This window comes from Taeniopygia guttata, chromosome 17, assembly GCF_048771995.1.
Source record: "Taeniopygia guttata chromosome 17, bTaeGut7.mat, whole genome shotgun sequence".
Lineage (NCBI taxonomy): Eukaryota > Metazoa > Chordata > Aves > Passeriformes > Estrildidae > Taeniopygia > Taeniopygia guttata.
In genome coordinates, this window is record NC_133042.1 from 1,388,285 (window position 1) to 1,402,098 (window position 13,814).

The window sequence follows — 13,814 nt, forward strand, 5'->3', positions numbered from 1 at the left end:
AGTGTGGCAGGGTGCAAGCCCTGGGTGTTCCCCAGCATCCCAAGGAAGGACAGAAGGCCCATAAATCCCACTGCTGTCCCTTGAGCATCTTGGGGCTGCACAACACAGCAGGCTGGGATGTCAAGGGCAGCGAAGCAGCACATGAGAAGCCCTTGTTTGCAGGATGCCAGCTGGGATGGGGGTAAAGGAATGCCCCTCTCTGTCCCAAAGCTGAGCACACCCACCGGGGGAACCAGGATCTCTGCGTGTGGAAATTCCCACAGTGCCTGGTGAGGAAGCCAGCCCTGTGCTCATCAGCCTGCTGCTGGGCTTGTAAAGCAGGAAGAGAGAGCATTGTGAGGCAGATCAGACTGATCTGCTTTCGCACAGAGCAGCGAGCAGCAGGAACAGGAAACAGCACAATGGCCCCGAGCGCACCGGAGATGTCTCAATTGTTGGAGGCAGCCACACGCCTGTTCCTATTCATGTGCCATTCAGTCATTCAGGAGAGCAGCAGCAAAACCTGCCAAAAGGGACAGACATCTTCGTGCTCTCTCCAGCCGCCTTTGAAGCAGCCCTGCCCGGAGCAGGAGGGTTTGGGTTTGAGCTGAGTCCCACTGCTGCAGGGACTCCATCTCCTTTGGACAGCCTTGGGAAGCTATTCCAGACATGATCCAGCCAAGCCATTATGGCAACAAGGAAATAAGTGGCAGAAAACTGCTCCCAAATCCACCGTGCCTGAGGTGAGGAGGCACAATCCTGTGCTGCTGCTTGGTGTGCAGAGGCAGGAGCAGCACCAGGGAAGCTGATTATTCCAAGCAGGTGAAAAGAGCACAGCTATTCCCCAGCCTTTGGGAGCAGCCCACACATGTGGCCCAGGAGCTGACCAAAAGCACTTTAACAAGGAACAATTTCTTTTGTCCCCTTTTTAGAAATAAGCAGTGCTGAGAACACACTTGACAAAGCCCAGGGAGGCTTCAATAGCTTTTCTCAATGGCTCGTGGCTGTGGTGCCCATCTCCCTCCCTTGTGTTTCTGCTCCCACCAAATAGGTCAGGGGATTCATCTGGAAATAGAAACGTTGCTGGAAATGGGAAATAATAACTGTGGTGTCCAGCACTGGGTTCAGAGCAACAGGCAGCATGTGGAGAGACACAGTCCATCCACAGGGCTCATGGCTCAGCTGGGAAAAGTCACAGGAAGCAGCAAAATTCACCCAGAAAAGGATTCCTACGGAGAACCAGCCCAGATCTGGATTCATTCCTTTTGGTCAGGGCCACAAAACTACATAAAGACATTGGCTCATCACTTTCAGAGTAATTTGGTTTGGAAGGGGCCTCTGGTGGGCTCTGGAGTCCAATCCCCTGATCAAAGCACCCAGACCAGGACACTCAGGAGTCCTGAATGCCTCCAGGCAACTCAATATCTGACCAGCCTCATGACAGGAAAGTTTCTCTATCTCATCCTGATTTCCCCTGTGGGGTCCCAGGGCAGCTGCCTGGGCTGGAGGAGGAGCTGTGGCACAATTCGGTACCTGTACATAAAACCAGTCCATTCCCAAAAAGCAACCACACCACACACGGAACAAGGTGAAACTGGGCCCAGGGCCAAGAAGTGGCTCCACCATAGCAAATAGGATGTGGTAGAGCCATTCCTTTATTCCTCTTTAGACCATGAGGAGCTAAAGGGAGTCTTTTGTACATCCTGAAATAACCCATTTCCAGTCACCCCTGTTCTAGAAGCCCTCTCTGAGGTCTCAGCTGGACACAAAAGGTGTCAGCCAAGGTGCAGAGTGAGGGCAAGGTCCCCAGCCCTGCTCACAGGGTTTGCTCTTTCCTCCCCAGAGAGGTGAGAAGGGGGGGATGGATGTGAGCAACAGGGAAACCGTGGGCAGCTGAAGAGAGAAGTAGCAAAGCAAAGCAGCAAAGTAAAGGTCACCAGAGCTTGGCCAGCCACGCTTGGAGCCAATCTCTGAACTCCCTCAAGACACCACGAGGAAAACCTCAAGGATTCAGTTCCCTTTCCCAGCCCTGGCCAGTCCCTGCTGTCACAGCGTGACTCCTCCTGGGGAATGCCAGCCCAGATCCTGAGACATGCACCCAGAAAGGCTGGAAAGGGCCTGAGGTGTCCCAGGAGATGGAGCTCCCAGGTAGATGCAGGGATAGCAGGGGTGATGCTGGCAGCCCAGGAAGGATGACCTGGAAGCACTGCTTGGTGGCACGGGAAGCAACAGGACAGCAGGGTGCTCTCCTGCTGCTGGCCAGAAACCTGCACTGCTAGCAGCCAGAAAACCCCCAAAATGCCTCTGATTGCTGCTGCAGACACTCACCCTCCTGGAGCTTGACACTCTGCAGGTACAGGGGGTTCCTCAGCACGTTGCAGCGCCCGGGCTCATCCTCCTTGGTGAAGAGCAGCAGGTCGGAGTAGACAAAGAGAGTCACCTGGAAGCACAGAAGCAGCACAGGAGGAGCTATAGGGAGCTCATCTCTTGGCACTGAGACAGTGTCCTGGAAATGTCCTCTGCCCTGGAGAGAGGCACCAGCCTCAACAGGGAGCCCAGACAGCCCTTCCCAAGGGACTGATGGCTGCTGCAATCAGCGAGCTTTGGATGAGGCTCCCCTCACTTGGCAGCCGCTTCCTGAGGCTTGTGGAGTCCTGTGACAGGAGGGATAAACCTGCCCGACATGCAAATACACCCTCCCTGCTCCCTCCTGTCACTTCCCACTTACACCAGTTACAAATCACAGCAGGAGGAGGGAATAAGTTGCCGACTAATCCCAGCACGCCGCAGAAGTTGCAGCCTGAAAGCAAATCTGATCACTCTGATCAGCCCCACGGAGGAGCTTCTGGCTGCTCTCAGTGGGAAAGTGAAGTTTTGTTTTCACAAGAGCAGGACCCACAGAGAGCAGCTGCAAGGGACAAACCTGACACCTCAAACCACTGTGGGAGTGGAGAGGAAGCACGGCCTGAGTGTCTGCCCAGAGCTCTGCCCCAGCAGTGCCTCAGGTGGCCCAGGAGCTGGGAGCTCCTCCAGACCAGTGGGAAAAGTCTTGTCTGAAGTCCCCAGTCCAATCAGTTCAGATTAATGGGATCTTTAAAATAAGAATGGGTTTCTCCACTGCACTGGAAATCCTGGACCCAGAAGCCCCCCAGGGCTTGGTGCCACAGCTGAGTGTGAGCCTGTCCTGCCCTCCAGGAGCTGGGGCACACAGAAAGCCTCAAAGATCACAGAATCATGGAATTACAGAACATCTTGAGCTGAAAGGGATCACCAGGATCATCCAGTGCAGCCCAGACTCCCACCAACCCCACCCTGGGCATCCCTGGCAGCGCTGGCCAAAGGCTCCTGGAGCTCTGGCAGCCTCGGGGCCGTGCCCATTCCCTGGGCAGCCTGGGCAGTGCCAGCACCTCTGGGGGAAGAACCTTTCCTGCTCTCCAGCCTGAGCTGCCCTGGCCCAGCTCCAGCCGTGCCCTGGCTCCTGTCCCTGGTCACCAGAGATGCCAGGGAGCAGCTGCAAGGTGTCAAGGGCACAGTGGGTGCCAGACCTGCTCAGGATGAGGGCCTTGGGGTGCCCCCCAAAACCTCCCACAGCAAAAGGAAAGCTTTGCAGCACTGAGCCACAGCAAGGAAGGGTTTGTGGCCTTTTAGCAGTGCTTTTGTAAAAGGGACAACACCCAGAGTCCCAGAGGAGTGGGAGGGAGCACGGAGAGGTGACTCTGCTCCCACAGGGACCAAGTCCCAGCTAAGAGCACAGTTTGTGTCTGTGGCTGATGGACACGTCCTGAGGAGGACAAGCTGAGTAACTGTTGTCACATGCTGGGGAGTCTCACATCACGGAAGAGCATCTGCCTCCAAATCCAAAACCAAGCCCTTGCCACAAGATTTCTCCTTGCAGTGCAAGCTCATTTTTGTGGGATTCTCAATAAGCACAAAGCTGCTGGTGGAGCTTTAACTGACAATGAAACCAGGGAGGGGATGTTCTTCTCTGTGTTATTTGGAAAATCCCTTCCTCTGCTCTCAACATTCTGCTGGCCTTGTGCCCACATCCACCTTCGTTCTTTCTGATCTTGTTGGTAATACAAGGAATAACCAGGTAGAAACCTTCATCCCATGCCCACCTTATGCCAAAATGTAACTTTTCTGGGACATGTCTGGTGCCATCTCAGGTCCCCCAACCCCAAAGAGGAGATGCTGAAGGGATTTTGAAAATAGCAACCCAAAGTGAAGGAGATAAAAGCATGATCAGCTAACAGTCACACAGAAATGGAGGAAAGAAACTGAAAACCTGCTACCTGTGGAAGTTTAAAGGGTGAAAAAAAGATTGGGAGCAGCAGGAAAATCACTTCAAAACCAAGCAAGTTTCAATAGGGAATCTTGCAAATGGAATTACACGGCTAAGTATTTACAGGTAGCATTGAGCTTTTACAGGAAAATGGGACAGATTGTATTCAGGATGTAAAAGGTAAAAGCAGATTCTGTAAGAGCATCTTTGATAGATGCTGCTTCCAGGAAGACACTTGATCTGAGAGCAGTTGATAGAGGTCCCTCTGCTTCTCCAGGCTGTTGGGAGGAAAAACAAAAGTGCCCCTTCCACCCACAGAGGCAGAGCAGCCCAGCACTGTGGGGCCTGGGGCTTTGGCAGACCCCGAGGTTGGAGCTGGACATGTCCCCCACCTGAGAGCTGAGGAGGGGACTCAGGGATGACCCCAGGGCAGCAGGGACAAGGGGAAACTGGAGGAGTAACGTGGAGCTCTGCCCTGGGCTGCCATCCCACACTGACGGGCCGTGACCTGTCTGTAACAGCCCTTGGCAAACAGATCTACCCTGAAAAATCACAGGGCTCCTAAAAGTCAAGAGCAAACAAACACCAAACACAACGTCTGGGCTCGCCCAGGAAAGTCACAGAATTCACCAGAGCTGCTCCTTGGAGGGTCAAAGTAGCTTTGGGTATTTACCAGAAGTAATTTCCACCCCACAGTCAGAAACACAAGAGCTGACAGCACAGAAGGACTCTGAAGACAGGGATGGGAGCCCTGGGTTACTGCTGCAGGGACCAAGGCCACATGGCCATTGTCACATGGACCTTTCAGGGGGTCTGAACAGATTTTACAGGAGGGGGAAAGTTGTTCATAGAGGCTGACCCTGATATCTCCACACTGCTCATCTGGGTGTGCTCTGCACCACCAACAGCAAAGCCTCTTCTGCTGAGGGACCTGAGCAGCTACAGGACACAACTGGCAAAGCACTGCTGCAGGAGACAGGGACACGTTTCAGGAGTTTCATGAGGGAAATCAGGAGAAACTGAAAGCCAAGAGGCAGGTAGGAACAACAGGCCTGTGTGCTGCCCACGAGGGGATAACCCTGAGACTGTCACCGAGCCCTGCCCTGGGCAGGAGGGAACCGATATCACAGCTTGGAAAGAAAAATGTGGCAACAAAATCACTATGAAAAGGTGCCCAGAAATGCAGCCTTGAAGAGAGAAAGGGGAGAGAGGAGAAAGCATCCTGCTCTACAGAGAGGAGCATAAACCAGCCAAGCCCATCCATGAGGCTCCAGAAGGTCCATCCTGACCTGCAGACCCTGCCAGAGTGGCAGAAAGGAGGGATGAGAAGGGCATGAGAGTGGCCCACACTGAGCAGACACCTCAGGGCTTTGGGAGGCCTCCAGGTCCACTGGAGATGGATGGACAAGGCCAAAGGCCACACTGGACACCCCACGTGCCATCGCCCACTGGCTCCTCTGGCACGCCACGGGCTGGAGGGATTTCAGGAGACCATAAGAGTGGGAATTGCAGCAAAGTCTAGACAGGATGTGATTAAGGCCTGAATAAGGATTGCCCCAGAGGTAAGGTCAGGGAAAGGACAGACCCTGGCAAGCCTCCAGAGAGATAGGTGACTCCTTCAGGAGATGGGAGAGAGTTTGCTCAGGGGCAAGGATGCAGTGCCTGATGTGCAAAGTGCCACAGGGAAAAGATTCTGGGGGTTTGGAAAAAAAAAGAAAGGAGCAGCAGACTGCAGCTCCAGCCCCTGCACCCAGGCCCTCCTCTCCTGAGCCTCTCAGGCAAAGCAGATGAATAACACACAGAGAACAGTCCTGCAAACCACAGGAGCCCAGCTTGAGAGAGGCTGTGTGGGAAGAGCAGTGGGAAAACAGAAAACCTCATGGGGCAGGGAAGAAAGGACTGACTGGACACAAGACAGCCTCTGCCCAGGCATCAGAGAAGGCTGAAGAGGGAAGGAGTCCAGCAAAGGGAGGAGTCAGAGCCCTCCTGCACCAGGGGAAGTTCTGTGGTGTCCAGGCTGTTTTGGGTCTTGCTGGCTGCAGAGGTTCTCTCCCCTCACAGCCTGGCAGGACCAAAGCAGACAGCCCTGCTCTGCTGGGGAACGGCAGCCTGGCTCTCCAGAGAGACCTGCACGGGCTCCTTGAAGCTCCACAAAGCCTTCCATGGCCATGCCACACACTCAGACATGAGACAGCCCTTCCCACGGGCCACAGGTGACATCCCAACATTGCTATCTCCACTGTCACTGCCAGCACGGGGTGTTTCCCTTCAGCACTTCTCATTTCTCACCCCACTGACTCAGCCCCTCCTGCCCTGCCCCTGTGCCAGCTCACCCAGCCACCACAGCCCCAGGGCACCAGCATTCCCAAACACTGCCTCACATTCCTGGCCTGCATCCTGCCCTTTCCTGGCACCAGCTCCAGCTGGAAAATCCTCTCCCAGCTCCAGGCTCATCCCAAGCCCAGCATAAGCATAAGCAGAGTCCTTTCCCTGAGACGTTCTCCTCCTGGCCCTGCCCACAGTGGGGTCTCTGCTCTCCTCCAAACACTTTTGTCCTGGGGTTCTTCATCACCCACCATGTGCACAAATACCCTGTGCAGGCTGCAAAAAATATTAGTTATCCATAAATATTCCATGTTTGGCTGCTACACCAAATATCTGAGTCTGACCTGAAGGCTGGTACCTCCAACCTGCCCAGGAGGAGCTCCCTGACTTCAGCTGCACTCCCAAGCCATCCAGCACAGCTGTGCCACACAGCCAGCAGTTTACCTGGGCTCCATTCCTGCAGGTGCCCAGAGAGTCTGAGCAGCACAGGAAAGCAGGACAAACAGGGAAAGGGGTTTAGTAATCTAATCAATAATGGAATTTTTAATGTACTTTGATGTATTTTCATGTACTTTTTGGTAGGGAAAAAAAAATTTATTCAAGTCAAAGCAAGGGACAAATTACACAATGAAAACCAGAAAGAGAGAGCAGTCACTTAGCACAATCCTCTACTGGTTTGTACTGGCCAGTGATGGGAAGTGGCTCTGGGCTTCTGCTGTTGGCCACCCAGAAAATAAAACCAGTGAAGTAGAACTTCCTCTACAGATCTGTGAAGATGACACATTGTTCACTCCTACTGAATTCAACCCCAAATTACTCTGTGAGATCCTCTGAAACAGCCCCAGAAGAAATGGCACTGGTTAGCAGTGCATTGGTGGGCTCTGCTTCTCTCCCAGATTCCAAGGCTTTGCAGGCTTTGCAGCTGGATGCAAGTGAAGCCAGCAGCAAATGTGATCAACACATCCAAACTCTGCCAGTCTGGATGGTAAAAGTTGTCTCATCCACAGAGTGCAAAAGTCCAACAGCTCTCCAATAACATGGCAGAAAAGTTGAAGTAAAAAGAGCGAGAGGAATTTGAACAGGACGCGTGAGCTGTTTCAGGAACTGAAATTCTGAGAACATCTGTAGCAAGTTCTCTCTCTGGTTCTAGTTCTAGGTTGTGGATTCTCCTTCCCTAGAGATGCTGCAAAGTCATGTGGACACAATCCTGAGTGACTTCAGGGGATCCCTGAATAAGGGGATGGGACTGGATGACCTTCAGTGGCACCTTTCACCCTGAACCATTCTGTGCTTCTCTAGCCTGGCACAAAATATCCTTAAACACCCTCCTCCTGAGTCTGTTGGGCTGTCACTGATGTGCATTTGCCACCCACAGTTTCCTCTCTGTGAGCCCAAATGCAACAGGAACAACAGTTGATTTCTAGCACAGAAGAGTTTTGGTATTTAGTTTATCCCACAGTAACCTCTCCAGAAGCCTTTCCAAGAATCATATCAATGTAATTACTGCACAATGAAGCATTTCCCTTCTCCATGTAATGAGGTGTCCCTTACAGTCCCTTCTCAAAGTCCCCTCCAGTGCCTAAAGGGGCTCCAGGAGAGCTGGAGACAAGGACAAGGGTGGGGAATGCCAGGACAAGGGGGACTGGCTTCCCAGTGCCAGAGGGCAGGGATGGATGGGATATTGGGCAGGAATTGTTCCCTGTGAGGGTGGGAGGCCCTGGCACAGGTGCCCAGAGCAGCTGTGGCTGCCCCTGGATCCCTGGCAGTGCCCAAGGCCAGGCTGGATGGGGCTGGGAGCAGCCTGGGACAGTGGGAGGTGTCCCTGCCATGGCAGGGGTGGCACTGGATGGGCTTAAGGTCCCTTCCAACCCAAAACATGATGATTCTACAATTCAATCCTCTATGTAAGACAGCAGAAGAGCAGGTTTGGAGGGCTCAGACAACATGGAAGAGTTTTACCTGTGTACTCCTGTTCCTGCTCTCGTGAAGGAGCAGCTCCTCCGACAGCAGCAGAGTCCGGGCTGGGTTGCAAAGATCCAGGGGCTACATTTGGATGGGAAGAAAAAAAAAAGAAACAAAAGAAACAATCAAACTTTCTAGTGGCAGTGTGGTTAGTGAGATACACTTTCCACCCACTAAACCCACTTTGTTTTCGAGCTACAACTCACTAGAGGAGAAGCTACCCCGCACTGTGCTCAGGACACAAAGTCTGCAGTGCAGTCAGAGGAGAAAACAAAGCCTTGCACCCACACCTACAGCAGCCCCAGCTGTGAGAAGACCAGCAGCACTTGCCTCTGCAGGGGCTGCTCTGCACGGGGGTGTTACGGGTGTTTGTCAGCAGGAAGCACAACCACAGTGCTGGCACGTCAGTTCCCACGTCCCTCAGCACCAGTGTTTGTACCTGATGGTGTGCATCACTCTCAAAGCCACTTTTAAGAATTCCTGTCCCTCCCTGTGCCACACACAGCTCCCCAGTCAGTGCTGGAGGATGGGACAGGTTCATGTGTCCTGAGAGCACAACAAACCCTGCAGCACCAGCCTGGAGCACCCTTGGGAGCAGCAGAGTGGGAACAGGAGGGATCTGCACAGGGCCCTGCAGATGTGACAGTGCAGAGAGAAAAAGCAGCTCCTGGAGTGGCAGATTCCCAGGCACAATCCAGGATGAGCTCTGGGAGAAAGTGCCAGTCGTGTTCCTACCAAAACAAGCTGAGGGCTCACCCAGGTGCCATCAGGGAGGAGGGAGGAGATCAAACACCTGCCCCAGCTCCAGCCCAGCCCACGGCTCAGGCTGCAGTGACAGGGAATGTGCACCACGGCTTCAGGCTGAGCTGAGGTGACAATGCCACTGCCACTGGCACAGGAGGACAAAGGGCTCCTCACAGGCTCAGAAAGGAAGGGATTCATCAGCAATGTACTGAAATACATGGAGCAGGTTAGATTTTTGGGGTTCTGGCCATATGAAAGGCAAAATTAAGGACACAGAGGGAGTTAGAGCTACTAGAACCAAATTCAGGGCTGTTTTCTTAAAACAGCTCATGGAACTGTGGCGGCAGAACATTCCTTGTCAAGCTATTACTGCTCAGGATCCTTGTCCTCTGCTCTGGAGCCAGGCTGGGAGAGCTGGGGGTGCTCACCTGGAGAGGAGAAGCTCCAGGGAGAGCTCAGAGCCCTTCCAGGGCCTGAAGGGGCTCCAGGAGAGCTGGGGAGGAACTTTGGACAAGGAATGCAGGGTCAGGACAAAGGAGGATGCCAGAGGGCAGGGAGAGATGGGATACTGGGGAGAAATCCTTTCCTGTGAGGATGGTGAGGCCCTGGCACAGGCTGCCCAAATTTTAGTGTGACCACCAGCTAACATAAACCCCTTTGCACACACTGACAGCACAAAGAACCATCAAGAAGAACCACACTGATCTGCAATTCCAAAGTGAGATATGAAGCCCAAAAGCTGGGACACCTCCTCCTGACCCAAGCAAGTACCAAGGGCCAGATTTGAAAGCTGAAAATGAGAAAAAAATCCTGCAGAAAATTGCTTGGGCAGGACACAATTCCCTTTGAGACAGCCCCCAGTGCTGTGCCAAATCCAGCCAGCTCCAGAGGAGAGCTGAGCATGCCAGGGATCCTGCTGGGAGGGAGATCCTTGCACAGCCCCAGCCCAGCCTGGGCACTGAGCACACCCCAGCCCCCTCTGGCTGCACTGACCTGCACAAAGATGGGGAACACCAGCACTTTGGGGGCCAGGGTCACGTAGGTGCCATAGGAATGGGGGATGTGAGGCCTCACTATGGTGCAGTTCTGGTAGTTCCCATGGCTCTTCATGGTCTGCACAGTCTTCATCAGCCTGGATTTCCTCCCAGAGCCCATGTGGGATTTCCCTTTAGAGCCATTCCCTGGATGGACAGAGGAGGCAGAAGGAAACAGAATGAGGAGAGAGCTCCAGCTCTGCCCACTCCAGCTCAGTCCTGCTCTCCCAGGCTGGAGGAGGGCATGGAAGTCCTGGGGAACTGCTGGAGGCCAGAGCTGCAAGGACAGGCATCACTCAGCTGTCCAGGAGTCCCAGGCATTCACAAAATAACAGCACTGATTCCATTGTTTCTAATGGCAAGCAAGAGGCCCCTGGGTGGTTTTGTTCCAGAGCTGCTTGCTTGGTGGCCTGAGGATTCAGTGGGTGCCACCAGCAGCACAAACATGGCTGGGAAGGTGCAAATAGGGCCCCAGGGTGGCCACAGCAAGATCTGCTTCAGGCCAGCACATCCCACCAGTGCTCTGCCCTCGTGAGTCTCCACCTGCACTGCTCTGTCCCACTCTGGGGTCCCAGCACAGGAAGGACCTGGAGATGCTCCCAGGGCTGGAGCCCTCAGCTCTGGAGCCAGGCTGGGAGCTGGGGGTGCTCACCTGGAGAGGAGAAGCTCCAGGGAGAGCTCAGAGCCCCTGCAGGGCCTGAAGGAACTGCTGGAAAGCAACTTCAACATTTTTAGCCACACAAGTCCTGCCTGCTCTGGATTCTGGGCATGGAAGTTAGCAGGAATGTCATGATATGGGGCAGTGGGTTCATCACAGTTCTCAGAAGATACTGAGATTGGAGGTGTCAGAGAAACAGGCAGAAGTTACAAACATTCATGGCTGGGATCAATCCCTGCTTCTGCCAGCAGTGGTTATTCAGACATTGGGTGTATTTATAAAGGATGACCTCACTGTTCATGAGGTTGGCATCACATCATCCTCTGTTTTTCAGCATTATATTCTGGGCTGGAAAAGGCCCAAGCAGCCTGACGGATTTTCAGCCTGTCCCTCTTCCCTGAAGAGAGTTATCCTCACTCAAAGGAGGGATTACAGGAGGCTTTCTCCTGCACCCTCCCACCTCAGCTGCTCGAGCAGAGCCCAGACCACATCCTGCTGGACACCAGCAACCTGTGCTCTGCCCTAAAACTCACAGGCAGCAGATCCAACAGGAACTGCATGGCTTTCTAACCAAAAATTCACATCTTCAAAAGAAACCCCACTGAAAAATCAACATATTTCCTTCCTCCCTCCTCCTGTAGCTGATGAAGTCAGCCAGCTTGGGGCTGCAGGCAGAGCTCCTCACTGGGATCAAACATATCCAGGTGAGGAGCTGGAGCGTTCTGCTTCTCCCCCACGGGGATGTCTCAGGGACAGGAATGAGCATCTCTCCTGCAGCTCCCTGGGGACACCCAGCATCTCTCCTTCCCTCCCTGCAGCCACCCCGGAGCTCCTGCTCCCACCACAGAGCCTTTTACCCTCACAGTGTACGGGATGCCCAGAACCTTCCCAGGCAGAAATGAGCCAAAACACTCCTGGCCATGGCCCGAGGCAGATAAGGCCTTGTCCAAAGCAAACACACAAACCTGCCCAGCATTACATATCCCATTAAGCATTAGGAAATAGCACATTTACTCCCAGATAAAGGCAGCAGAGGCAGCCAGCCTGGGCTGGGAAGCCAGCTCGGCTGTTTACTGCTGGCTGGAGCAGCTGCCTTTGCTGGGGGCACCCTCATGACCTACCAGCTTGTTTCCACCTCTAAGTGCATTAATTCTGACATTTTCCCTTTTCCCTTTTTCCTGGTTGCACTGCCAGATATCATCAAAGCACAAGAGACAGCTCAGCATAGTCCAGATAAGATCTGTCTGGGCTGTTCAGGATTTGCTTTTGCTCTTATTCCTAAATCACCTCATTTTATCAGAGGAAATAATCACCTGCACAGGTCCTGGCACAGAAACACACCCAGATGTCAGCTCCTGTCACTGGGTGGGCAGCTCTGTGCTGCCACACTTCATCCCTGCTCAGGGCAACTGATACCTTCCTCCCTCTGAACTGAACATTAAATAATTAAAAACAAATCCATAAAAATCCAAAATTTGCTGCAGGAAGAAGCCCAAACCTTTCAAATCCCACCCCACTGCAAGAACAAGTCCCCGTGGTCCAGCTCATCTTTTCACAGGATCCACAAACAGCAGGAAAGAGCTGCAATTATCCACAGAACAAAACATCCCCTGCAGCTGAGAGTGGAAAATTCTCCTGGCTGCAGAGCTCCAGGGCTGGGAGCCCCCGAGGCATGGGGGCTGACCCACATTGCTCCTGCTGCTCCCCAGAACTCCCCTCAGTGCTCTGCCAGCCCCATGCTCAGCTTTCTCTGGACACTGCCCCACCTCAGAGCCAGCAGCAAGTTTTCCAGCTGTGCCCTCACCAGACAGGGAATGCTGAGGGGTTCACTCTCCTCCAAGAGCTCAGCTCTCCTAGGGACACACAGCTCATCCACACAGGCCAGGGCAAGAACAGCCTCCCAAAGCTCCCAAATCCATGAGCAGACAAAGGGTATTTCCACATGGACCTGGATTCCTGCAGTGCCCAGCTCTGCCACCCACCTCAGCCCACTCTTCCCACGAGTCCAACCATCCCCAGGGAGCTCCAGGATCCCACACACACCTGTCACAGCTGTGGTTCACGTTATGGGTTTATGTTTCAAAGGTGTTCTGAGGAGAGCTGGCCCAGAGACTTTGCAGCAGCCCAGGGTTTGAATATTCCCCAAATCTGGCACAGCTGCTGGCACAGATGTGAGCCACAGCCACCCTCCTCCTGTGGCACTGAAGGAGTCTCAGAGCAGGGGTCAGCTCTCCCAGCAAGGCCTCATGGCTGAGGAGGAAACACATCATGGACGGGCCCGTGGACATGTGGGAACCAGGATGCTCAGAGCTCTCACACTGCATGTTCTCAGCCTGCCCTGGGAGCTCCTCACCCTGCCCTGGGAGCTTCTCACCCTGCCCTGGGAGCTTCTCACCCTGCCCTGGGAGCTCCTCAGCCTGCCCTGGGAGCTCCTCAGCCTGCCCTGGGAGCTCTCACCCTGCCCTGGGAGCTCCTCACCCTGCCCTGGGAGCTTCTCACCCTGCCCTGGGAGCTTCTCAGCCTGCCTTAGGAGCTTCTCACCCTGCTCTGGGATGTCCCCACCAGCAGAGCCCTCTGTGAGCTCCCACAGACCCTCTCACATGAGGCTCACCCTGTGCCTCGCTCCCCTCTGCTTTTGGGTTTGAGCCACAGTGGGAAGATGATCCCACCCAAAATCCCTGGGCTGCTGCTCCTGCCCTCGAAGAGCAGCTTGGAGCTGGGTGCTCTGAGCAGCACTCCCAGCACAGGGACAGCTTACCCACAGTGCTGTTGTCCTCTTGGTACACGGGCCTCAGCAGCTGTAAGGGACAGAGGGGACACAGTCACCTGC

At 54.0% G+C, this 13,814-nt stretch overlaps 1 protein-coding gene across 4 annotated transcripts in view; it reads right to left on the reverse strand.

The window, feature by feature from the left end:
• RGS3 (regulator of G protein signaling 3) overlaps positions 1-13,814 on the reverse strand; it is a 77,044-nt gene that overhangs the window by 45,239 nt on the left and 17,991 nt on the right. For all 4 annotated transcript variants that reach the window (XM_032751427.3, XM_072936553.1, XM_030286601.4 and 1 more), the window contains 4 exons: positions 13,743-13,782; positions 10,286-10,473; positions 8,546-8,629; positions 2,308-2,419 (listed from right to left, as the gene is read on the reverse strand). In XM_032751427.3, the coding sequence (XP_032607318.3) occupies positions 2,308-2,419; positions 8,546-8,629; positions 10,286-10,473; positions 13,743-13,782 (424 nt within the window). The remainder of the gene's footprint in view (positions 1-2,307; positions 2,420-8,545; positions 8,630-10,285; positions 10,474-13,742; positions 13,783-13,814) is intronic.